The sequence below is a fragment of the Chroicocephalus ridibundus genome, chromosome 1 (assembly GCF_963924245.1).
Source record: "Chroicocephalus ridibundus chromosome 1, bChrRid1.1, whole genome shotgun sequence".
NCBI classification, from domain to species: Eukaryota; Metazoa; Chordata; class Aves; order Charadriiformes; family Laridae; genus Chroicocephalus; species Chroicocephalus ridibundus.
Window position 1 is genome coordinate 73897535 of NC_086284.1, and position 23375 is coordinate 73920909.

Consider the following 23375-nt stretch of genomic DNA (forward strand, 5'->3'; position numbering starts at 1 on the left):
CTCGTTTCAGCTGTAGCATCCCGTCTCCTCAAACCTGGAAGTCGAACCCTGCCTCTGCTCCCAAAGTGTTCAGGTCACCCTCCTGCGTTAGACTCGCTGTAAGCAATAAAGCAGCGAGATGCTTTTCTTTAATTGTCCTTTTTGGAATTCGTATGAAAGTATGGTACTTGGTTAAAAGCTTGCCAATCTGGAATCATTGAGGAAAAAAGACAAAAACCCTTCCAGAAATGTGTCCAGACTGATCTGAGATGCAAAGCAAGGAGAGCACTAGGCAGGGATCTGATTTTTGCCTGGCCTCTGCCACTGATTCACTCCAATGCTTTCTGCAAGTCATTTATTGGGCATCAATGTGCTCACTGATTGAGGAAAACCAGTATTTATTTCCTTTCACAGAGTTGTCCTGAGTCTTACTAACCATTGATTATGCAAATCTTTGGATGAAAGGAATTGTAAGAGTTCTAAGCTCTTAATGTATATTACTTAGTGTATTTTAAAACAAATGTCATCGCACTAGGTAGGAATTAACATTCCAAAGCCCGTAGGGTGGGTACCTTTTTGTACCCATATATATAAAAGTCATGAAGTGACCTGCCTCAGAGGAAGGCCGACTGAAGACAGGTGAGTCTGAATTCACTCACATTTATTTAGAGCCAGGAGCCGTGATTTTGTTTTGATTTAGCATTTTGTCTACACTGTTTCTACCTAAGGCCTGTGATGATGTTTGTGATGGGAGGGGAAAAAAAAAAAGGCTGGTAACTCAAAACTTCATAATCTAGTAATTTTCTGCGTGTGGAAACAGCTACAGCCTGTAGCTTTCGATGGGGCCCCCTATGGATTTGTCATTGAATTCATAGATATTGGGTCAGCTCTATGGATCTGGGCTTGTGAATACTCCGTGTTAATGTTAGAGCTCACACTGAGCTACTGCATGTACCCAGCTCCGTCACCGGGTGTTTGCTGGCCTGAATAAGCTCACTTGGGAAAAGGGAGTCTTTCCAATGACACCAGTGGACTCCTTGTGTTTGTGCATCCATACAGCCTGGTTTGCAGTAGAAATACAGGTTAGAGAAAAGGTCACGCTTTATTAAAATCAATAAGGCATTTTCCAGTGTTAATAGCATTGCGTTATGATTGCCTACAAGACTCAGGGTGTGTTTTGTGTTTGAAACCCTCTTGGGGAAAAAAACCCCACCGTATTGGTAAGCTATAAAAACTGCTCATTTTAAATGCATTCACCAGCAAGGCAAGTACAGTCAATGTTTTTTCCAGTTGATAGCTACTATCTGATGACATTTGAGGATTTTATTGATAAGCACAAGAGACGCATTTATTACTAAAGTGTTTATCTGCCATTATCACACACAGGAATTAATGCAGAAGTATTATTTCACCAGCAAAATCTTTCCCCTGCATGCTCTTAGCAGAGAATTAAGGGTCATATTGCTTGATTTCTGAAAACTCATTTTTCCAAAAGCCAAGCAAAAATCCCATTGCCTTTTGAACAGAGAGGCAACGGATGCGTGCACTCTGCAGCACATTAGACTTCAAACACATACATATTTAAAGCAAATGCACTGTACCTTCTCATCGTAAAGACATGCTACGGGTGTTCAGGAGGGGCTGCGTGAGCAAGTGATATAAAGTGACAGGGGCTGAAAAAGGTCCCAGGCTGCTGACTGGGACCTCCCTGCTCCCAAAATTCCCAGGCTCGGCCCTTCCCTCTTGATGTGATGGTGTAGTGGCACATGAGATGGAGGAGACATTCAGCAGCAGGAGAAGCCTGTACCCCCAAACAAGGAGGAAAGAAGGAGCAGATGGGGCTCCCATCACTTGCTTCTCCTCCCACCACCACTCTCTGAAGCTGGCGGCTGCATCCGTGCTGGGGGTGCGGGAGGGACCATGCTGTGGAGGGGGTGGCTCTGCTTCCCAATCTGTCTTCAGCTAATGCCATCCCCGTCCGGTGCCTCTGGGTGGGAGCTTTTGGCAGGCAAATTTTGCTACAGGGCTGTTGAAAATCAGCACTGATTTCTTCACATTTTGCAAACCACTGCATTTCCAGGTCTCCTGGGGCAGCTGAGGAGAGCCATCACCATGATTCCCACACTGCTCTTTCTGGGCCTTACAGCCCTTGTCGGTGAGTCGAGGTTTGCGTTTGGTTTGCTGTCAAAGCCCCCCTGGGAACTGTTTGCAGATGGACTGCAGAGAGAAGGCACGTGGTCAGGCCCGAGGTGCCCTTTCTGCAGGGTGCTGTAAAACCCCATGTGCCTGAAGGTCCTTGGCCACCGTATGAGGCTGCTTGCCACCCACCTGCGTCCTTTAAATAAGTGTGTCCGGAGTACGGGACTGACACCAAAAGGGAGTCACAGACATACGTCCTCCTGATTCTCCCAGCTAACCTTATCCAATCTCTCAGCCTACTCAGTAATGGCCTCACAAATGCCACAGGCTGTTTGGTGGAGGTTATTCGTTCCTCAGTTACTGAGGAAGCAGGGTAATTGGCCCAGGCTGAGGCAAGTACTCTCCTGAATTAATTCCTCACCAAGTTACGGAGGAATATAGGAGACATTTCCAGCCTGGATGCTCAGGTACTGCCAGCTATCATCTGAGGGGTCCTGGACATCGGAGGGCACTGAATGAGAAAAAGGGTCTGAACCCCTCTCCCACACCAGCCTTTAGACCTAATGAGGCAGACGCCTATTCATCTAAATTGTCATTGGCTTCATTTGCTTCAACCTATTCAATTAGAAAAGAATAAATTTCTGTTCTCTAGCTTTCACTGATAACATTACTGATGGAGAACAGTGACAACAATACAAGCATGGCCAATACAAGGTGATGTGGATGATGGGTCTAGATGGATCCCTCATGCTTGACTTGTAGTCACTTGCAGCACGCTGTACGCTATTGCTCTGAGCTCTTACGTGTTCAACCTCCATTTAATTTTTCAGCTCCATCCATGAGTTACAGTTGCTATGGTGATGTAAGTGCTCTTCAAGCCCCCACAATCTCCTGTACAGCCGTAAGATCTCCCGACTGTGGTAGGTATCGCTCATTGCTTGATTTGTCAACCTGTTTGTACCTGACAGAGAGACGCTTTGCTTTCCATTAAATGTGGTGCAACCATTCAATTAGCCAAAAGGGAGAATGGCAGGCGCTCTGAAACCTCCAGATCTGGTGGGAAGCGGGTGGACAAACCTCAGGTCCCACAGCCAGGATCCTCAGCCTCTAAGCAAAGGGAAACGGCACAACCCCTTTTCTGTTGAAACGGCTGCTTCATCACCCAGGCATTTAGTGTCAGCATCCTCTCAAAACCCTGGGGTCTGGCTGCTTGAAGGGGAAGATGCGCAGAGCCAGGTCCTGAATGCTGCTGTGTCGGCTGCGCTGGCCAGCGGTGACCTGCCAGAGACACATTTTGCAGGGGGAGGCTCCCAGGTGTGTAGCCATCCTACCTCTGGGTGACCTACATTTGGTAACTCCTTCCCATTTCCCTCTTTCCTGCCTTGTGTTATTTCCCCACATGTCACTGCACAGCTGACTACATCAGGTTCAGACTTCCCAGACCTTCAGGGACTTTGCCATGTACCTTGGATGTAGATGCCTCTGGGACACCTGACTACAGGTGTCCGAGCGTGGATCTGAATTCACTTGCTTGTTTTCAAGCTGTCCCAAAAGTACTTAAAAGAAACCCCACCTTGCTATACACAGGCTAACAATGTAGCTGTTACTGCACTTTGGCTGGTCAATAGTGACACGTCTCTCAGTTTTTTCAAATGCATTTTGAAATTTCACTGTTCCGACTCCAGAGATGCATTTCCAGCAGTGCAGCAGCAGAAGAGGACCATGAACATGTGGTCTCACCTCCCTCGTCATCCTCGGGTACAGGCAGGGCAGCTTCCTGGCCATGGTCAGAGCCAACAGGGCTGTGCTTGCTCCTCAAGCGCCACTGCCTGTCTCAGTGTAGTTGCATTTTCTTCAAAACTGGAGTTATTCCTTTGACACACCTGCTCAAGGGGAAAGTGAGGGGTTTGGACGGCAGGGTGTGTAAGTCTACTTTTCCGCAGGACTTGCCATGGTACGTAGGACTGCTGAGGCAGACGTCATACGCCTGAGGAAATACGAGATGCCAATTAAGAGAGTAGCGAGAAACCTGTGCTTGGACCCGGCACTCATTGCTGCCATCATCTCGCAGGAGAGCCGTGTCGGCCTGCTCCTGGACAACGGCTGGGACCAAGGTCGGCAGAAGTACGGCTTGATGCAGGTACATTGGGACGATGAGTATCAGAACAGCAACGTAGTGTATATCCCAGGGCTTTACCTTAACAAATGACTGGTCTGTGTTCAAGACAGCACTTAAACTTGTTCCTTCTACATCAAAGGTTGTGCTTAAGTGTTATCCTGAATAGGTCACTTCCACAAGTCACAGCATGGGAGTACAAAGAAGAGGGGGAAGCTACAGTGGTGGCTGTGTTCAGAGGGAAACCCATTTTCTTGCCTGACTTTTCTAGATTGGCAGGGAGCAATACCAACCTTTCGGAATGTGGGATAGTGAAGATCACATAAATCAGTGCTCAGCTATCCTGGTTCTTGCAATTAATGAAGTACGGGCAAGACATCCTACCTGGACCTGGGACCAGCAGCTGAGAGGTATGCGATGGGCTGTATACCAGAAAGGGACATGCTTGAGTTTACATCTAGAAGCAAAGACGGACAGTTGCATTACCTGCACTGGCAAGACATAAATACCTGAGATTCTTAAACCAGAAAAAAGTAACAGCATTCTTTTACTTTTCCCTGTTAGCGCTTTGGTTTGCAATTTGCATCGCAGTGTGCACATTGAAGCACTCCCATAGTGGTGTGGGTTCAGTGTGGTATCCTGCACGCTGGTCTGTTACTGCATCTTTTTTATTGGCATTTAAATATCCCCATAAGATTTCTAATAATATTTTATCGATACCAAGTGATGATTTGTTGTTTGCATTACAGTAAGGTGGAGGCCCCTGAGTGATGGAAGTGCTGTGCATTTGTTGGTGTCACTTCTAAGGGAAAAAGAGCATCAGTCTGGCAGATTTTATAGCATCTCTTACCAAGAAAACCCAAAACCTCAGAGTTTTCTAGTTTAAAAGAGGCAACCCAAAACAGCAGGCCAGCAAGAGATCTGAATATAGACGCAGCCTCCCAGCTCAAAACACTGTCCACATGGCCCTCATGTTTCTGCCTGCAGAAGAGAGACTGGTGGGACGCTAAGTTCCTTGGTAGCTTTTCTGCAGAAGGAAGCAGCAGGAAACCAGCCCAGCATGGAAGCTGCCACCGCAGCATGGAGGCACCCTGTGTAGGGCTGGATGAAGGTGTAGGGCACAGCCTCAGCAGGTTGGCCCTTGACTTCAGCGACAAACGTCCACAGATTGTCCTACATTGAGCAGCTGGGCTAATGCTGGTGAATGGCTGGATCCAGGACCTTCTTAATTTCCCTGGAGAAAGCATTGTGCTCAGTGAATGTGAACAGGTCTCAAGTTACCCTCTTTTCTGTTCATCCTACAAGTGAAATGGCTGTCAGGTGGATAAATAAGGTAGAAACCAAACAAAAGCCACTGGGAAAGTGAGGCACCGCAACACAACAGGCTTACCGTGGCAGGCTGTTGAAGTTGATTGTGTCAAGGAAGCTTGGGATCCGGGTTTGCTTGCAGTCCCTGTTATCTGCCTGCTGGTTTGTTCACCCTGTGTTATTTCTTGCTCTCCCATCCTGCCTTTCTTGATTATGCTCTTCTCTGGGACCAGTATGCCATTCCCACCTGCATTTAGAGAGAGTCATGAGTTCCCTCACTATAGATGTAAGGATTTTGCAAAATCAGCCACTTTTCAACAATAACGCACAATATTAGTCATTTCCCAAGCAGTTGTGTAGGTTTGGTGAGATGCGTGGCCCTTTCGTCTAGGAATTTTGACTTTTAAATCTCTATTTCTTACTTTTAAGCCCATAAAAACTCTTCTTAACTCTTTCCAGGGGGAATCTGCACCTACCGTGCGAAAATGGGCAACTTCCAGGTCTACGAGGAAGACCCATGCGACAGAGACAACTACTACGCCAACAGCGTGATTAGGCGAGCCCAGTACTTTAAGAGGCATGGGTTTTAGGTCATGAACCCACTGCACCACCGAGCCTCTCCTCTACATAGACTAGCCCAGTAGTGATCATAGTACCCAGAGCAGTTCCTCAGGTCTCCTGGCAGGACCGATGCTGGTGGCAATGGCGACAGCACCTTGCTCACTCCAGCAAACCCCAACTCCACACTCGCTAGTGGGCGAGCTCAGCACTGCCTTCCAGGGGAGCTGCAGGCATGAGAAACCACGAGCTTGCGGCCTTTGAAAGGCAGGCAGGGCCAGACCAGCGATGTTTAAGTGCTGGGTGAGGAAGGTGCCTCCTCTCATTCAGAGCTGAAGCCAGGGCTGTTCGTGCATCCCCCAGGTGCGGGCATGCATGCAGCTCTCCATGGGCATCGGCTGTGCACTTCCCATCTCCTCCATCCACCCTCTTTCCCTCTCCCTGGCCAGCAAAGGGGAGAAGCCCCCAAATTGAAATCTTCCTTCCCCTTGATTGTGCTAGCTAGTGGACAACGAAGAGACTTCTTGACGAGCCTCTGCCGTCTGCATGTTTCTGCACTAGATGTGTATTTTCATGGCCGGCTCTGTAGGGGCAATGCTAAACACGCTTCTGTTAATCTCCCGAGCCCTGAAGCCCGTGGATGTAGTGGGGCTGGAGACCTCTTCAGGGTGAAACGCAGCCTCACATAGGGGAAATCCTCTACATGGGAAGTACTGCAAGTGCCACAGCAGGCACGCAAAACACCTTTCCACTAGAGAGCAGCCCTCTCAGCAGGAGCCAGCCCTGTGTGTACCTGCCCTAGGAGCTGTATCACAACAGTAGTGTTGATAAAAAAAACCCCACGACCTTTCCTGCTTTAGCTTTGGCACCTTTATGCTGGGTTTCCTCCAAGTGTAAAAGCATTTCAGCATCTGTCGCCCTGCCAGGAATCCAACTTCTAATTAGGAGTGAATTAGCTTTGGGTTTATAAGCTCTGTTTGAAAGTGTTCTTCAATGAGGATGGGTCTGGGTGCAAATTTAGGTTTATTGAGAATAATACTGAGAATAAGAGAGAAAATAAAGATAAATGTTGAATCCCAATCTTTTTTTTTTTTTCATGGGGCCCAGTGGGCAGCAGCCTGCAACTTGAGTAAATAACCCAATTCAGTACTCTTGGAGTGGGTCTAAAACTCAATTCGCGAACAAGGAGAGGAAAATGGTGCTGCAGACTGCAGGGGTGGGTGGGAAGATCTGGGCTGGGAGGCAGGGCGTGAGGCAGCCTGAGCCCGGCCTCTCACCCCATACCTGTGAGCAGGGGAATAAGGTCGTTCACGTTTAGCCTTTTGAATAACCATTTTGGAGGCGTCAGGGCACCTTTGTGCCGGCTGTCGCCGCTGCCGATGCAGAAACGATGTGCCCAGTGGTCCCTGCCCGGCAGCACGGGGCTGTAGCGTGGTGTGCCCGGGCTGCCAGGCAGCATGAGAGCTCCTTTGGAGACAGCTTTGGCAAGTGGAGCAACTTTAATGCTGCGCTCCTTGTCTTGCCAGTCACTCCTCTGCTTACTGTTGCGTCAAGGACTGTGCGTGACTGACGTGTTTGCAAGCAAACTCATTTTATCATCTCTGGAGACCAGAGGGAGCTCTAGGACATCTCCAGTGCTACTGGGGTTTTTTTTTAAGACTACAGAAAACAGTTCAGTGTTGAGCAACCGGAGTTGTTAAACTGTGTATTATTTAGCCTTCAGTGAATTCTGCACTATACTAAGATAATTTTAGTAAAATCATTACTTTGTAATACAAACTTGTGAAACACATCATATGGTTTGATCCCCTCTACTTGAAATAGCTTATGTAAAATTCATAGGTTAATGTCTTTGGTGCATTATGTTATGTAAACCTCCATGTTATACAAACCTCTTATGTAAAAGCTATGAATGCATTTTTGGTAAATCAGTATAAACTTCAAATGGGGCAGGCAATCTCATTGCTGCCTGTGTGTATAACGCTGTTTTTTGAGTTTGGAGGGTGAACAGGAGCGGAGCTTTCTTTGGTTCCCTTCGTGTCGCCCTTAATTGCTGCCAGCAGGCTCCCTGTCACCACCAGTGATGTTGCCAACCCTGCAGGTCCGTGAGCTCCTCAGGACTCCAGTTTCTCCATGCGTTACCTATGAAGCTGCTGCTTCACATTAGGGTAGCAACACCCAAGGGCCTGCAGACCTGCCGGCTGGCTCACGCAGCAGTGCCACAAACAATTAGGTAACTTTTAAGTCAGTTTAAAAGTCCTGATTATGGGAATTCCATATTTTCTGGCAAATATTATTTTAGGGTATCAGCACTTCGTAGCGAGTAAGGAAAATCTCTGCAGAAAATGAGTTGAAATGTAATTGCTTGATAAATTGTCTGGAAGGAGTAAATAAGGAAAGTTTAACGCTGGCACTCTGCCTTCAGATTTGAGCAAAAGCTTTCCTGATGAGCAGTGAGTTCAGGTCGCTTTTCCCCTCCGATCCTTTTCTGGTCACCCCTGTCCATGTTACAGGAAGTTACTCGTCTGACTGATGTAGACGGGGCAGCCATGGTCGCGCTCTCGGTCACCCCTTTTACCGGTGGCCTATTAAAAAAAAACCCAACAGTCAGATTGGAAAACAAGTGATCTAATACCAAGTAACACACCAGAAAAAGCAGAAGCACAGGTGTATCGGGTCTGGCTGAGATGGAGTTAATTTTCCCCGTAGCAGCCCTCATAGCGCTGTGCTTTCGTATTGGTAGCTAGAAAGGCGTTGATGACACACCAGTGGTTTGGCTACTGCTGAGCAGTGCCGGCACAGCATTGAGGGTATCTCTCCAACATTCCCACCTCACCAGTAGGCTGGGGGTGGGCAGGATCCTGGGAGGGAGGGGACATAGCCAGGACAGCTGACCCAAACTGGCTGAAGGGATATTCCGTACCATATGATGTCTGCACAGCAACAAAAGCTAAGAGAAAGGAGGAGGGGGAGGGACCATTCGTTATGACGACATCTGTCTTCCAGAGCAACTGCTACGTGTCCAGAAGCTCTGCTTCCCATGAAGTGGCTGGACATTACCCGCTGTTGGGAAGTAGAGAATAAATCTTTTGTTTTCCTTTGCTTCCACGCACAGCCTTTGCTTTTGCTTCGTTAAACTGTCGTTATCTTGGCCCATGAGGTTCTTTTCCATCTTCTTATCTCCCCGCCTTGTCCTGGGGTGAGAGAAGTGATGGAGCAGCTTGGCAGGCACCTGGCATTCAGCCAAGGTCAGCCCACCAGAACAGGTCAGGAAAGAGAAAAGCCAAATCGGAGGGGAAAGAAAGGTCCAGGGAATCACAGACCAGGGCGCCTGGCTGCAACACCGAGGAAGATGCTAGGGTGAAGGACTGAATGATTGCTTCTTGAGAACCTGGGGGACAATGAAGCAGCAAGAAACAGTCAGGAGGGCTCTGGCAGCCTGGCTTGGCAGGGAAATACTACCTCAGACCAACCAAAGTCCTTATCTCAATAGGTAAAAGTGGCCAAGAGAGAAGCTGTGGTTGTGCCATATCATGAGCTCAATAAGGCAGCAATCAGAAGTGCCCTCATTCATGAAGGGCCTTAAGATAAGTACAAAAAGCACCACTTATCAGCAGCTTGTGGCCAAACTGGTGAGACCTTTCAAGTGGAGCCTCACAAGTCTGTCCTACACCAGTTTCTCTCAAACTTGTGGTCGGAAAATGAATGGTGAACTATCAGGAGCTATCAAGCCGTGGGTGATGCCCATACTGAGAGGGAACACGAGCACTTTCACTCGTGGTTAGAAACTATGGAAACCTGTTTGGAATAAAAGTACTGAAATAAAGTAAACATGGGTGCAAAACACTCTACGAGCTAAAGCAGGAGCGTAAACAGGGGAGGAGCGGGTGGGCGACCATCCTGCAGAATGGGCTGGGGGGGGCAGTGGGACCTGAACGAGTCAATGCCAGGGCAGGGGGGAGGAAAAGAAAAAGAGCGGAGGGGAAATCCCATTTAGGGATTTATTTTTATTATAGCACTGTGTATGAAGCGCTTGGCGTAATTCTCCTCTCAGCTGTTCAGCTGTCAGCATCAGTGAGGCTCAGCTACAGTCTGTCACACCAACAAAAACGTGCTCAGGAGGATTGCAACTCAAACAGAAGGTACAGCCTATAGGAAGCAAGGAACTAGATTTTCTTTTTTTCCAGAAAAGAGAAAGAGGACACAGTTACAATTTGCTAATATGCAAAAGAAATGGAGGGCAATGCCCCACGTCCTTCCCTTCTCCTTGAGGGTAAGGCAGGTAGCATCGAGTTTGGCAGCAGGTTTGTGTTGGATACTTCAAAAAACTTTCAGGGTAATGAAGCAGTGCAACATGCACTGGGCATTTTAAAGAACAAACAAGACCAACGTGTCAAAATAGCTGTATGTCCTGCTACTGTAGAGTGGGGAAATGCAAAGGTGTTGGTTAAGGATCTTTCCAGGCTAACATCGCTGCATCAGAATCAGCATATCAAAAAGACAACAAATTGCAGACAGGGAAGAAAAATCTTCTCTGTTGGAGTCCTATGCTTTGTCTTTACAACCCACGTCAGTATTGGGAAATGTATTTAAATGTGCTTCTTACAGTAAACAGCAAATGCGTGGGGGCAAGCTTTCTCTCTCATGGACTTGTTAAGCTGCCGGCCGTATGGGCCGATCCCTTCACGGCTCAGGCAGGGATCTGTCTAAAGTCTGGGGCTGCAATGACCGGCTTCCATAGACACCAGGCAGAGGGAGCAATTAAACAACCTGTTTCAGCAGTAACCGAAGCAGTCGGAAACCACTGCCAACAACAAGCTCCCGTGGGCCAGAGCCGTAAACCACGTGGGCAAACAGATTGCTCTGGTGACTGACTCTGAACACGGGAGTTGGCTCGGTTTGAGCCACAGGTCCATGTCTCTCTCTCTGAGACATGCAGAAAACAAAGGGAAATGCCACCGCAGCAATGCAGTGCTGAATAACCGCGTTTGTTCTGCTTTGTTGCTCATTAAAAAACAAGTGGGCTGGGATTTCCTAGCCAGCAACCTGTTCCCAGAACAGTGCTTCTCTGGTAGTTGCCTTGGGGACACTCAGGACTACACCCCGAAATACTAGGCTCATCTTACGGGGGTTTTTTCCTGATAAAAACAACCTCACTTTTCATCCAGGCCAGAAAGGGCAACACTGGCTTCCCTTTAATCTGGAGGTGTCAGATGAATATGAGAAACGCCGTGTGGGTCATACTGGTGGTCGGTCACCCCTGAAATCTGTCTCCAGCAGCAGCAGGAGGAGATGCTGCCTGAGGAGGACACATGAGCTTGTCTGCTTTCTGCAGTCCATTTTCTTCCTATGCCCCCAGCATCCTCAGCTGTTTTAAGAGGAGTGGCAGGAGGCACGTCCACCCTTTGTATGGCACTGTTGTCCACGAATCCATCCAGTCGTTTTGGGAATGTGCTGGTGCTGTTGGCCTCCACAGCAGCAAAGCCATGGCCGTAGGTTCCTCGGTAATGCTGGTTTGAATCATTATAAGATCCTATTTGAAGACCCAGCTATGCTTCACCCACTGACCTTTATCCATGTACTCACTGGCACTGTCCCTGAAGACCATCAGGAACCATGGCAGGATTGCCCCTTCTGGGAGCTGGGCTGACCGTCTCCCAGCTGAAAATGTTTATCTATCGCCTCAGTGACCTTATCTTTAACGTACACTCTCTCATATTGCCCAGGACGGGCAGCAGCCTGTGGTCCCAAAGACCCTTCTGGAGCTGGTCCTGCAGTTGGGGGTGACACTGGCCACCCACCATCACGCTGGCCAGGCTGCCTGCTCTGCTGGGCACAGCTCAGTGACCCCAGGCTGTCCCATCCGGGGTGGACTCGCTGTCAGGGAGGCTTTCTGTTTGCTCCAGTACTTACTTACTCTTTATACTGAATTAATCTTGCTCCTATCAACTGTCCCGGGGTGGGAACCTCCCCACAGCCTCCACAGTAAAGACTGGCACAAAGGCTACAAAGGCTTTGTCACCTTGAGTGCCCCTTTCACACGTTTTTCACCAAGCAGCCCTAACCTTCCCCTAGCTGCTTTTGATGTATTTGAAGACCTTTTGCTAACAATTTGATCATCCCTTGCACGTCACTTTCCAAACCCTTTTTCAGATCTTTTCCTTGTTTACATGTGACCTCCTGTGGTTTATATCAATTTATCACCAATTCGCATACGGACAAGCTTTCCGTTTCCTGCACAGCAGCCGGATCCCTTGGCAGTCACCTAACTTTTCCTTTGAGGGGGCACCATTTTGGTTTTTTCTTGAGTTGTTGTTGTCCCAAATCTGGGTTCTTTACCTGGTGTGCAAGCCAATAGCACACAGAGCAGAGGTATTTCCAAGTTTATTCCATTAATGCACAGAAATGGGGTGCTCGTCCCAAGGGAGCACACCTTAGTTTCAAAAATTTCCCTTTTTGTACACTGATTATTACATGTTCTAACAGTTAATACATATTCACTGTTATTCTTTTTAATGATTGGTCGAGATTTCTTTGCTTCCTATGTAAATTAGTGCGCAGACTCTGTCTTCTTCCATTGTTCTCTTTTGAGTAGGGGGTATCATTTGACTGGATGGATAGATGAGGGGAGGGCAGTAGATGTGGTCTACCTTGACTTAAGCAAGGTGTTTGACATGGTCTCCCACAGCTTCCTCATAGGGAAGCTTAGGAAGAGTGGGCTTGATGAATGGACAGTGGGGTGGGTAGAAAACTGGTTGAAAGACAGAGCTCAGAGGGTCGTGATTAGGGGCACAGAGTCTAGTTGGAGGTCAGGGACGAGTGGTGTTCCCCAGGGGTCAGTACTGGGCCCAGTCCTGTCCAATATATTCATCAGTGACCTGGATGAGGGGATAGAGTGCACCCTCAGCAAGTTTGCTGATGACACAAAGCTGGGGGGGGTGGCTGACACACCGGAAGGCTGTGCCGCCGTACAGAGAGACCTGGACAGGTTGGAGATTTGGGCAAAGAGGAACCTTATGAAATTCAACAAGGGCAAGTGTAGGGTGCTGCACCTGGGGAGGAATAACCCCATGCACCAGTACAGGTTGGGGGCTGACCTGCTGGAGAGCAGCTCAGCTGAAAGAGACCTGGGAGTCCTGGTGGACAACAGGACGACCATGAGCCAGCAATGTGCCCTTGTGGCCAAGAAGGCCAATGGCATCCTGGGGTGCATCAAGAAGAGTGTGGCCAGCAGGTGGAGGGAGGTCATCCTCCCCCTCTACTCTGCCTTGGTGAGGCTGCACCTGGAGTACTGTGTCCAGTTCTGGGCTCCCCGGTTCAAGAGGGACAGGGAACTGCAGGAGAGGGTACAGCAAAGGGCTACCAAGGTGATGAGGGGACTGGAACACCTCTCTTATGAAGAAAGGCTGAGGGATTTGCGTCTCTTCAGTCTGGAAAAAAAGACCAATGATGGGGCACCTTATCAACACTTATAAATACTGAAAGGGTGGGTGTCAGGGGGATGGGGCCAGGCTCTTTTCAGTGGTGCCTGGGGACAGGACAAGAGGTAATGGGCACAAACTTGAGCATAGGAAGTGCCACCTAAACATGAGGAGGAACTTCTTTACCCTGAGGGTGGCAGAGCACTGGAACAGGCTGCCCAGAGAGGTGGTGGAGTCTCCTTCTCTGGAGACATTCAAAACCCACCTGGACGCATTCCTGTGCCACCTGCTGTAGGTGACCCTGCTCTGGCAGGGGGGTTGGACTAGATGATCTCCAGAGGTCCCTTCCAACCCTATGATTCTATGATTCTATGATTTGGGTAGGTGGTTAATGAGTCAGTGGTCGCGCTCTCCCCCTCCTGAAATTATCTTTTACCTACTTCTCCTCTAATCTTGGCAGTTCCAGGTGGTTTTCTTGATTTGCTGACCAGGCCTACAGTTCATCCTTCTCTTGACAGAAATATCCTGCTTATTAACAAAGCTACATTGTCTAGTAGTTAGTTCCTTAGTTTAATCTTATATAAATCATGTCTAGTTACTATTTCTCTATAAATGATCAAAGAGGGTTGGGGCTGTACCGAGGACTTTTAGCAGCAACAGGAGGTGCCCTTCGTTGCTGCTTTTACACATTACATTTCATTTGTCTTGTTAATATCAACTTTACTACAACATTGTCGCATCCTTTTAGTGTGGGCTTCTAACATGGTATTTCTGAACAGTATCCAGGATGCTTGCAGGCTTTTTCGGTTTGGGGCTACTCCTTTTTGCTGGAGACTTGTTGAAACTGTGTGCTCCCATATTGGATGCATGTGGCCTGCTTTTTCCCATTTCAGTGTTAAAAAGGATCACGTTGCGGGATTGCAACCTCAGAGCAGTGTCCCACTAAAACTCAAATGAAGCCCTTGCACTGATCCCTAGTACTTGTTTTTGTGGGTTCCCATACCAGCTCTTCCCAGAAGCAGTGATTTATTGCCACCAAAAATTCTGCTTCTGCCTCTCATCCTGATGAGCTGCTGATCCAGCCTATACACAGGCTCCCACTCGTACCACGGTCCTGTATTTGCTGCTTGTCTGGTCTCACTGACCACTCTCACTTTGTCCTTGTAGAAGATCAATTGTACAGTCTTACTTTGTCATTTTTATCAATAAAATGATATCAATATCAGCTGGGATTTCCACCTTCAGGTTTTTAGCGTGCTTCTGTTTTCCTGTAATATCTTTATGCTGTTACACTTCTATCCTTCACATACGGCATCACTCCTCCACCCTTACATCCCACTCTGTCATTCCTATAAGGCTGGCAGTGCTGTATCTCATTGGTTTTCTAGCCTCCACCAAGTCTCTGAGATGCCTGCTGTCTTGGGTTGTCATTTGGCACCAGGCATTTGGGTTCTTCTGCCTTGCTTTTGAAGCCTCTAGCAATGGTGCAGAAGCACTTTTAAGTTTGCCCTCGCTTCAGTGCTTAATATTGCATGTGCCGAACCCTTGCCACTGTATTCTATTTTGTCTTTCTTATTTATTGTTGGTCATGCCGTGTATCCTCCTCCTGATTTTTTTCAGAGGTAAACTGAATGTCAGCCATGTCCACCATGTAGACCACACCAGTTCAGATCAGGTAGTCCCCTGCATCTCTCAGCTTTCCCTTGCTTCTAGTGGAAATGCTCCTCTACAAGCTCTTTAATTTCCAGTGCCACAGCCTGGCTGCGTTACAGCTTGGGTGCAGCCTACGCCTTCTAGGCTGTTCCTCTTGTCCATGAAGTTTCACCAGTTCTTCACACGCCTCAACCATCTACATGCCCTTCCATCTCCTCACGAGGCCACGGTGCAGCCTCTGGACAAGGGACCTGCCCCAGTGTTGGAGCTCCCAGCACCCGGAGCATCCTGCCTCCCTGCCACTGGCTGGGTAACCTCCCACAGCTTAAATGGACTCAATTGCTTTGGGAAGCTTATATCAGCCTAGTTTCTGCCCTGAAGGCACAACTAGGATCACTCATTTCTTACTCTTTTAAGCTTTTTAAGCTTAATTAGCTAAGTTAAGCTAATTAGCAAAACCCACACAGTGAGGAGACAGCTGACTTGAGACTCTCTTGTGCCTTCACCCTGTGAGCTGCCCTGCTGCAGCCCTCCACCTTCTGAAAACTCTTCATTTCCAAGAACTGGCAAGGTTTTTTGCTGGAAGGCAGGCAAGGAGAAAATTACTCCCATTTCTGTCCTTTAAACCAGGTCTTATTTTACGACTTCCCTGCCTATTCAGCCACACCTCGGTTGATTCAGGTCAAGGAACTGACAAAAGTTCAAGGAGGGGTTTGAATATGTACACGATTATGGAAATCAGGGATATAAATTCCTGTCATAATAATAACAATCCTGGCAGCGTATTTTTTTGTACCTTTTCCTTAGGAACAGAGACAATCTCTAACAAGACGTGGCTGCACGCTTGAGCCACAAGGGCCACACAGGGGACCATCTTAACCCACAGATGTCTTCCCTGCAGCTTTTAATTGCCAGAGGCTGTCCTTCCCTCCTGCCAGACACAGGAGAGAAGAGTAGAGTAGCTGGTTCCGATCTGACCCAGTGGCCTGCAGTCTGGCTTCTGGGTAAGCCAGAATTGTCTCTCTCGTGTAACTGCTGTGATCAATGAAGGGCTGCCTACTGATAGTTCATCAATACTATTTATTGACTGGATCATCGTGGCCCTTGCTATGTGCACTATAGGTAGGTGTCATGGACTTACCACGTACCCAAGCTATTTCAGCAGCAGGACCCCCAGGTTGCTCTATGCAGAGGCTGAAGAGCCAGCTGGGCTGTTCTGGCCCAAGGTTGATGGCCAACAGTTCAGAGTCTTGCTGGTGGCCAGCTACTAGGGGCACCCCCTGGGGACTGATCCTGCAGCTAGTACTGCTTAGTGTCCTCAGTACCAACGTGGGACAGAGAGCACTCCCAGCAAGTTCTCTCTTGGGGGGACAGGACTGCCCACCAAAGGAGTGTGGACAGACTGGACAAGAATCTCATGAAATCTCAGGTGCTGCCAAGTCCCTCACCTGGGACGGAAAAGCACCAGTACATGCCGGAGAACAAGCCCATTTGAAAGCAGCTCTGCAGAGAAAGCCCTGGGTTGACCAAGTTGACAAGTGGGTAATGCACCCTTGCAGCAAAGGCGGCTAACAGCCTCCTGGGCTGCATTAGGAAAAGTAACACCAGCAGGTCCAGGGAAACGATGCCTCTCATCTCCTTGGCACTTGTGCTGAGTTTTGGGCTCCCCAGTATAAAACAGCCCCTGACCTGCTGTAGACCAGCGCGGGCCACCAAGCTGGAGCACAACTCATACAAGCAGAGGCTGAAGGAACTAGGTCTGCTCAGACTGGAGGAGAAAAGGCTTTTGGGAGACATTTCCAGGTACCTCTGTGGAGCTTATAGAGAAGATGGAGTCATACTTTTCTCAGAGGTGCACAGCAAGATGGTCAGAAGCAACAGCCACATGTTGCAAGAAGGCAAATTTGGACTTGATAAAAGAAAAGGCGTTTTTCACAAAAAACATAGTGGGTGGTTAAGCACTGTACCAGGTTGCACAGGGAGGCTGCAGAATCTCCAACCTCACAGGTGTTCAAAACATGACAGTGGAACACCCTGGGAAACCTAATCTAGCTTCAAAGTTGGTACGGCTTTGAACAAGGGGTTGGACTAGAGATCTCCAGAGGTCCTCTCCAAGCTCAGTCACTCGGTGCTTCTGTGGCTCTGCGAAGATGCAGCCAGAGGGGAGAATGGAAAATACAGATGTAATCTTCTCGGCGCACATGGTGAGAGACAACAAAGCCCGACTGTGTGCTCCAGTGTGCTCCACCGCCAACCTTACCTTTATCTCCCGTAACCCTGCCCAAGCGATAACCAGGTGGGAGCTGGCGTTTAACAGTTGATTATCAGCACCTGTAACAGCCGCTGTACCAAACATTGCAAACTTAACAGCTACTTTGCAAGCAGCCGCACACCAAGGATGGCAGCGCTAGATGTAAAAGCAGTTCCTTTGAAGAAAGAGGATAAAGAAAAGTTTGCTTTCATTTGGGAGGGAATAAATACACCTTTAACAGGCTCCCAGAGAGGTATAAACGCTCACCCACAATTTTTCATGCTGCACTTGCTGAACTTTTACAGACAGTCTCACTCCCCCAACATGTGAAACTGTACCAATATACAGATGATATTCTGGTTGGAGGAACTTTCCCCGAGACAGTGGGGAAAGCAGCAGCAGCAGTGTGGCAAGCACTAAATAAAGTAGAAATTGAGATTCCACCCAGAAAATGCCAGGGACCAATCAAAGAAGTAAAATTTTTAGGTACTTGTTGGATGACAGGCAATGCTGTGATTCCTCCGGATACCTTCGGAAAAAATCGAAGAACTGCAAACACCCTAGTCAAGGAAGGCGTTCCAGCAATTAATGGGAACTTTAGGATACTGGAGGAAGCATATGCCTGGATTTTTCTACTATTTCCCGTCCATTATACTCACTCTTATGGAAAGGCAAATCCTGGGAATGCAAACTAGAATATAATGAGGTGATGAAAACTCTAATTGAAGAATTAAAAACATACTGGGCGTCGGGACCAGTGCACACCCACATACTATTAAAACCGAATGGGGTTTCGCAGAAACACGCTGCTTACTGTAACCTGTTCCAAACTGGTCCTGATGGGCCAAAAAGACCTTTATTGTTTAGCTCAACCGCATTTAAAGAAACAGAACAACAATACTCTGCATAGGAAAAAGGACTTTTATCTTTCATCCGAGCAGTTAAAAAAGTTGACAAAACACATCAGGGACAACCCATGCAAACTAGAAGACTATTTAATTTACTAGAAGCAATCCTAAAGCGGACTGCTCCCCCAGGAGTTGCACAAAAACCCACTGTCAGAAAATGGTGTGCCTACCTTACCTAACAGGAGTTGCAGAAAATACGCGATTGACTGAAGGACACACTAAGGTCTGCAAATTGCAGATGCCCGTAAACACAAACCCTTTAGCTTTACAACAGCCTTCAGTCTTCACCCATTCTGGATGCCCTGCCTCTCACTGAGGTTATACCAACAGAAGACATTCGGTTTATGGATGCTTCAGCAAAAAGGGTAAATGGTAAATGGCAGTATAAGGGCATTGCATTAGATATTACCACCAGCAAACAAGTAATAGAATTAGTGTACGATGGATTTTTCCTTCTTTTTAACGGGGTAACCTGTTCGGACTCTCCCCACTGAAACAAATCTGTATTTGCTTTTACAGCACCCCTCAGGATGGCAAATGGAAATGCTGTGTTCATGTCACTATTTCAAACCCTCACAATGCTGCTTACACCCATTGTTTTTGGCTTTTATCACATACACTGTCTCGGTGGGAAAGAATTAATGAAAGAGACCAAAATAATGTTTCTCTAGCTCTGACTTGTATCTAAGCTCAGCTGTGGACACAATCTATGGTAGCAGCAATTATAAGAGAAGGTGAAGAGGACACCTTACCTACTGGAACTCAAAAGGTAATCTGAGATAATGCAACTGAATTTGAAAGGGAATTCCAGTCCTGGTGGTATTTAGTCATTTTTACCTATGAGCCCATGAACAATAAGGCAACACCTTTTGTCCAAACAATACACAATGCTTTGGTATATACCATATACCCAATCATTGCGCTAGGATTAAATCACAATGGAGCTATAGTCTGTCCATTAGAACATAGAGTATGGGCCCAACAAAATGGAAACAAATGGCAGACTGTTGATGTTAACACATGCGTTGTATAAGAGTAACAAGAATTTATTTGTGAGACTAACACCATCAAAGACCAAGACATCTGTCCTGACACTGAACAAAATGTTTGTCATTATGAAATACATCTTGATGAAATTCCTGGAACCATACTTACATACTTATATACATATTGGAAAAAGACGTGTTTGTATGAAAACCCTTTGTGATTTTGTATTAGTAGACAACATTACTATAGATAAAAGCAATCGCTCTAATATTTGTGTTTGTAACTTTATTAAAGTTATGGGACGAGACTTCAATTATTCAGTTCCTGTTACATCTTATTATTTGTTACGATCTAATTATACATTGAGTCAAGATTTATTGCCTACCACCATCGGAATGAATCTCACATTGGTGAAGAAACTACTACAACACGATGACCTGTGTCAGCTGGTAGAATGAATCCAAAACCATGGACACAAAACTCTAATCACCATTCAGCATGATACAAAAGAGACACACCATGTCTTGGAAAGAATGAAGAAAGATGGAGAACACCATTGGTGGAAAACTCTTCTTGGATGGTGTCCTGGTTTGAGGTTAAACAGAACCAACTTGCTGTTCAGTAATTTTACTTTTCTTTTTAGCTAAGCCTCTTCTAACTAACTAAACTCTCTGAAACTAACAGCATATTGCACAGAAACTGTTTACTTTCAGACCTGATTATGCCAAGGAATGGTATGTGGAGGGGCTCTTGTTTATACTTATTGCTATAACCAAGGTCAGGTCACTTTGTTGTTTGCCCTGTTGGAGGGTTGGAAGAGGAAAAGCATAGAGGGGTCGCACCTGCGGGGAGGAGGGGACGGGACAGGTGACCCAAAACTGACCAACAGGCTATTCCATCCCATCTGCTCCATGCTCAGTATAAAAGCTGAGGGATCAAAGGGTCAGCCCTCTTTTCTTCAACGGCCGGTGTCCAAGGAGGAGTCGGTCTCTTCGTCTGCCTTTGATCCCGATCCAAGCATTCCTGCATCCAGATCTGGAATCCAGCTCCTGTCCATTGCTGGGTCCAGTCTGGGACTTTCCCTGTGCCTGCTGGTGATGCGATCATCATCCTGGGAGCCTGATACGGTTTTGTGTATATTGTATATATTTCATTATTTTATTTTTTATTAATTTATTAATATTTTAATTAAAGTAGTTTAGTTTTTTTCTAAACTCATGAACCTCTTTATCTCTCTCTCTCGTCTCCTTGGAGCGAGAAGTGGGGGAGAGCACCTGTCATTCATCTCAGTGGCCAGTCCAGCCCAAACCATGACGGATGGTCACCAACACCAACAGGAGTTTTTAATCTCATGCTTCACCCAATTGTGATTAATGTGTCTATTGCTTAATAATACATTGTATAGACAGTTTTGGTACATGATAAAACTAATAACCCAACTCCAACCATCCAAAACATACAAGCTAATACATAGCAAAGAGCAATACTTCACTACCTACTTACCGTGGACCTGTAAGCGCATAAGTTACCAAAATAGTATTTATGGCACACAGGCAAGAGGTGACCGCACCACCACTCTGTGAGAATAAGATGAATTGACTGTAGCCACAGGGTGGAGTGTGATGGTGTGCTCCACCGCCAACCCGACCTTTATCTCCCATGACCCTGCCCAAGTGATAACCATCTGTGGTGGTCATAATGGGTGCATGCACTCGTGATGGCTGCATCCAGTTCAACATGGTTTCAGGGATAAAGACAACAACACAATAGCCAAGGGCTAACTTGAGCAATGCGCCCACCTCACCACAATACTGGTGCTGTGGTCAATATGCAAATATGACTGTAAATCAATCATCTTACCTCCATAAACAGTGAACAGCCCAAGAGCCCTTGGAGCTCTCCTGCACGGCAGCAGGTTGCATGCCAGGATCTCCCCTTGAGTAAGGAAGACTCTCAAGGTTACTTCTCAAGATTCAGAGATTCTTTGCTACAACAGGTCCTTGATAAGTGACTAATAGTATGCTAAACTTTGTAAATTTAGCTAAGTGATATAAAAGGTTGATTGTGCATATATAATCTGCTAGACATAAACTGTTGACCAAGTCTGGGACTAGGACTGGATCCAGCTGCACCTGGACTCCTCTTTGAGCAGTTTAGAAAGCAAGGTGTCCTTTCTGAACCTTGACTCAACGGGAGGGTCTCCCTGGCAGCTCTGCCTGACACTGTTCTCTATGCCTCAAATAACCAAGTGTGCCTTGCCATCGAGTCTTGTTAAAACACTGTCACTTTTACTATCAAACATCTTTAAATCCCTCTTTTACATCAATAAATGTATTGCTTCTCTCTACGAGTGAAGTGCATCACTCCATCCACGACATGAAGGAGCTGCTTGCACGGATGCCGCACAGGTTGCTGCACAGAGGAGCTCCCTGCATCGGCTCTGGGAGCACCAACGTGGTTTTAGGCATCAGTCATTCAAGGGCTGGGCAAGGGATAGTCAGCAAAACACTGATGCCAACACCCCAGGTAAAATGCTCCTGGACTGAAACTGCTCACCTAGCACATCAAGTGCCACTTTGACACCTGTAGCCTTTCTTCCTACAAAGCTGGGCTTTGCTTTTGCAGATAAAGCAGCAATTTAAGAAGGTTGTTTTGGGTCACCTCATTCCTCCATCTGCAGACTACCGGTGAGAATAAACTGTGAGGGCAGAGGAGAGCAGAGAGGCTGCGAAGGCCAGCGCTGCGGTCCCACCACAGAAGCATGAGTCCTGTGGGAGAGGTGAAATTGTGGGGCCTCAGGGGGCCCTGGGAGGAGACAGAGAGAGGGCGCAGAGACAAATTCAGCTAATCCGGTGAGCACAGCAACTGGTTAATAACCGGCTCAGTGTTATTTGCCTTGCTCCAGCTAAAAATGGGTGGAAATCCTCACTCCACTCTTCAGTATCAGCTTCTCCTTCCGTGAGATTTGCAAGAGAGAATGTTACAATATCAATCTTCTCAAGCAAATATGCCAGGTTTACAAGGCACTCCTGTGCCCAGGTATTAAATAACAAAGGTAAATCTGGAGGAGCAGCATTCCGCTCTTCTTTTCACAGCCAGCCTTGTGAAGCAGATCCATCTTCTGAAGATGCTGTCGGAGGTGGGATGAGACCACATGCATCCACACCATCAAAGGAAACGGGGACTTCCAAAGAAGGGTATTAGCTGAACAAGTCAGCCCCACCACTAATAAAGCTGTGCCCAACAAGCCCCTCCTGTGCTTCGCTTTCTGCCCCCTACGCACCCTTTGGAGACTGATCACAGCCTTCAAAGACACCAACCAGACTCCCCCACCCACAGCAGGCAATACGTTCCCCCACTGTGGTATTTCTGGCATGTGAGGTGGCGGGGAAAGGGTTGTGACTGTGCAGAAACGTGAGCAAAGGGAGGGAGAGGCCTCTTGAGGGCAGGCAAGGAGCTTGGGACAGAGGCAAGGGGTCCAAGACCCTCAGACTTGGGCAACTGCAGGTAAATAACCCCTTGCTAACATGACACCAGTGTCCCTAGCAGTGTCTGTCCCCAGGTGGCAAACGCAGTTTCGGTGATTGGAAACACCTGGCTCATTACAGTCCCTCTACTCACAAGCAGGCGTATGCCAGAAACCTCTCCCCTTCACAGCAGAGAAATGTTGAGACAAAGGGTTGTGTGAATCATTTCAGAGATGTGTTTGGCTCGTTAAAAGCTATTATGAAATGAAAAAAAAAAAAAGCTGAACCAACATGGCATCATTATTTTTTTCTGCTGACAAGCAATGTTGGCAGAGCACGCTATCATGGGCACATCCCCCGAGGCAGGGGGAGATGGGCCACCATCGTGGACACTCAGAAGAGTGCTAGCCCAGGTGGTAGGGCTGCAAGACCCTCCCTGCCACATACCTGAGGGTCAGTCCCTCCCCTTTTTTCTTGAGCAGTAGGGACATAGCCCCAGATGCCAGGACAGGACGGAGGCAAACACCTCCACAACAGCTGGGTGCTGGGCCTTTACTTAGCCCTCACAACGGCTCCCTCCAGGAATAG

The 23375-nt window shown here is 47.5% G+C and overlaps 1 protein-coding gene across 1 annotated transcript; it reads left to right on the top strand.

Annotated features, from left to right (window-relative positions):
* The first annotated feature begins 2027 nt into the window (after window positions 1-2027).
* On the top strand, window positions 2028-7169 carry LOC134521704 (lysozyme g-like). The gene is made up of 5 exons (XM_063348490.1): window positions 2028-2134; window positions 2949-3038; window positions 4062-4258; window positions 4506-4644; window positions 6002-7169. Exons 1-5 carry the CDS (start codon window positions 2092-2094, stop codon window positions 6130-6132), a joined length of 600 nt encoding a protein of 199 aa, XP_063204560.1. The 5' UTR covers window positions 2028-2091; the 3' UTR covers window positions 6133-7169.
* The last annotated feature ends 16206 nt before the right edge of the window (window positions 7170-23375 follow it).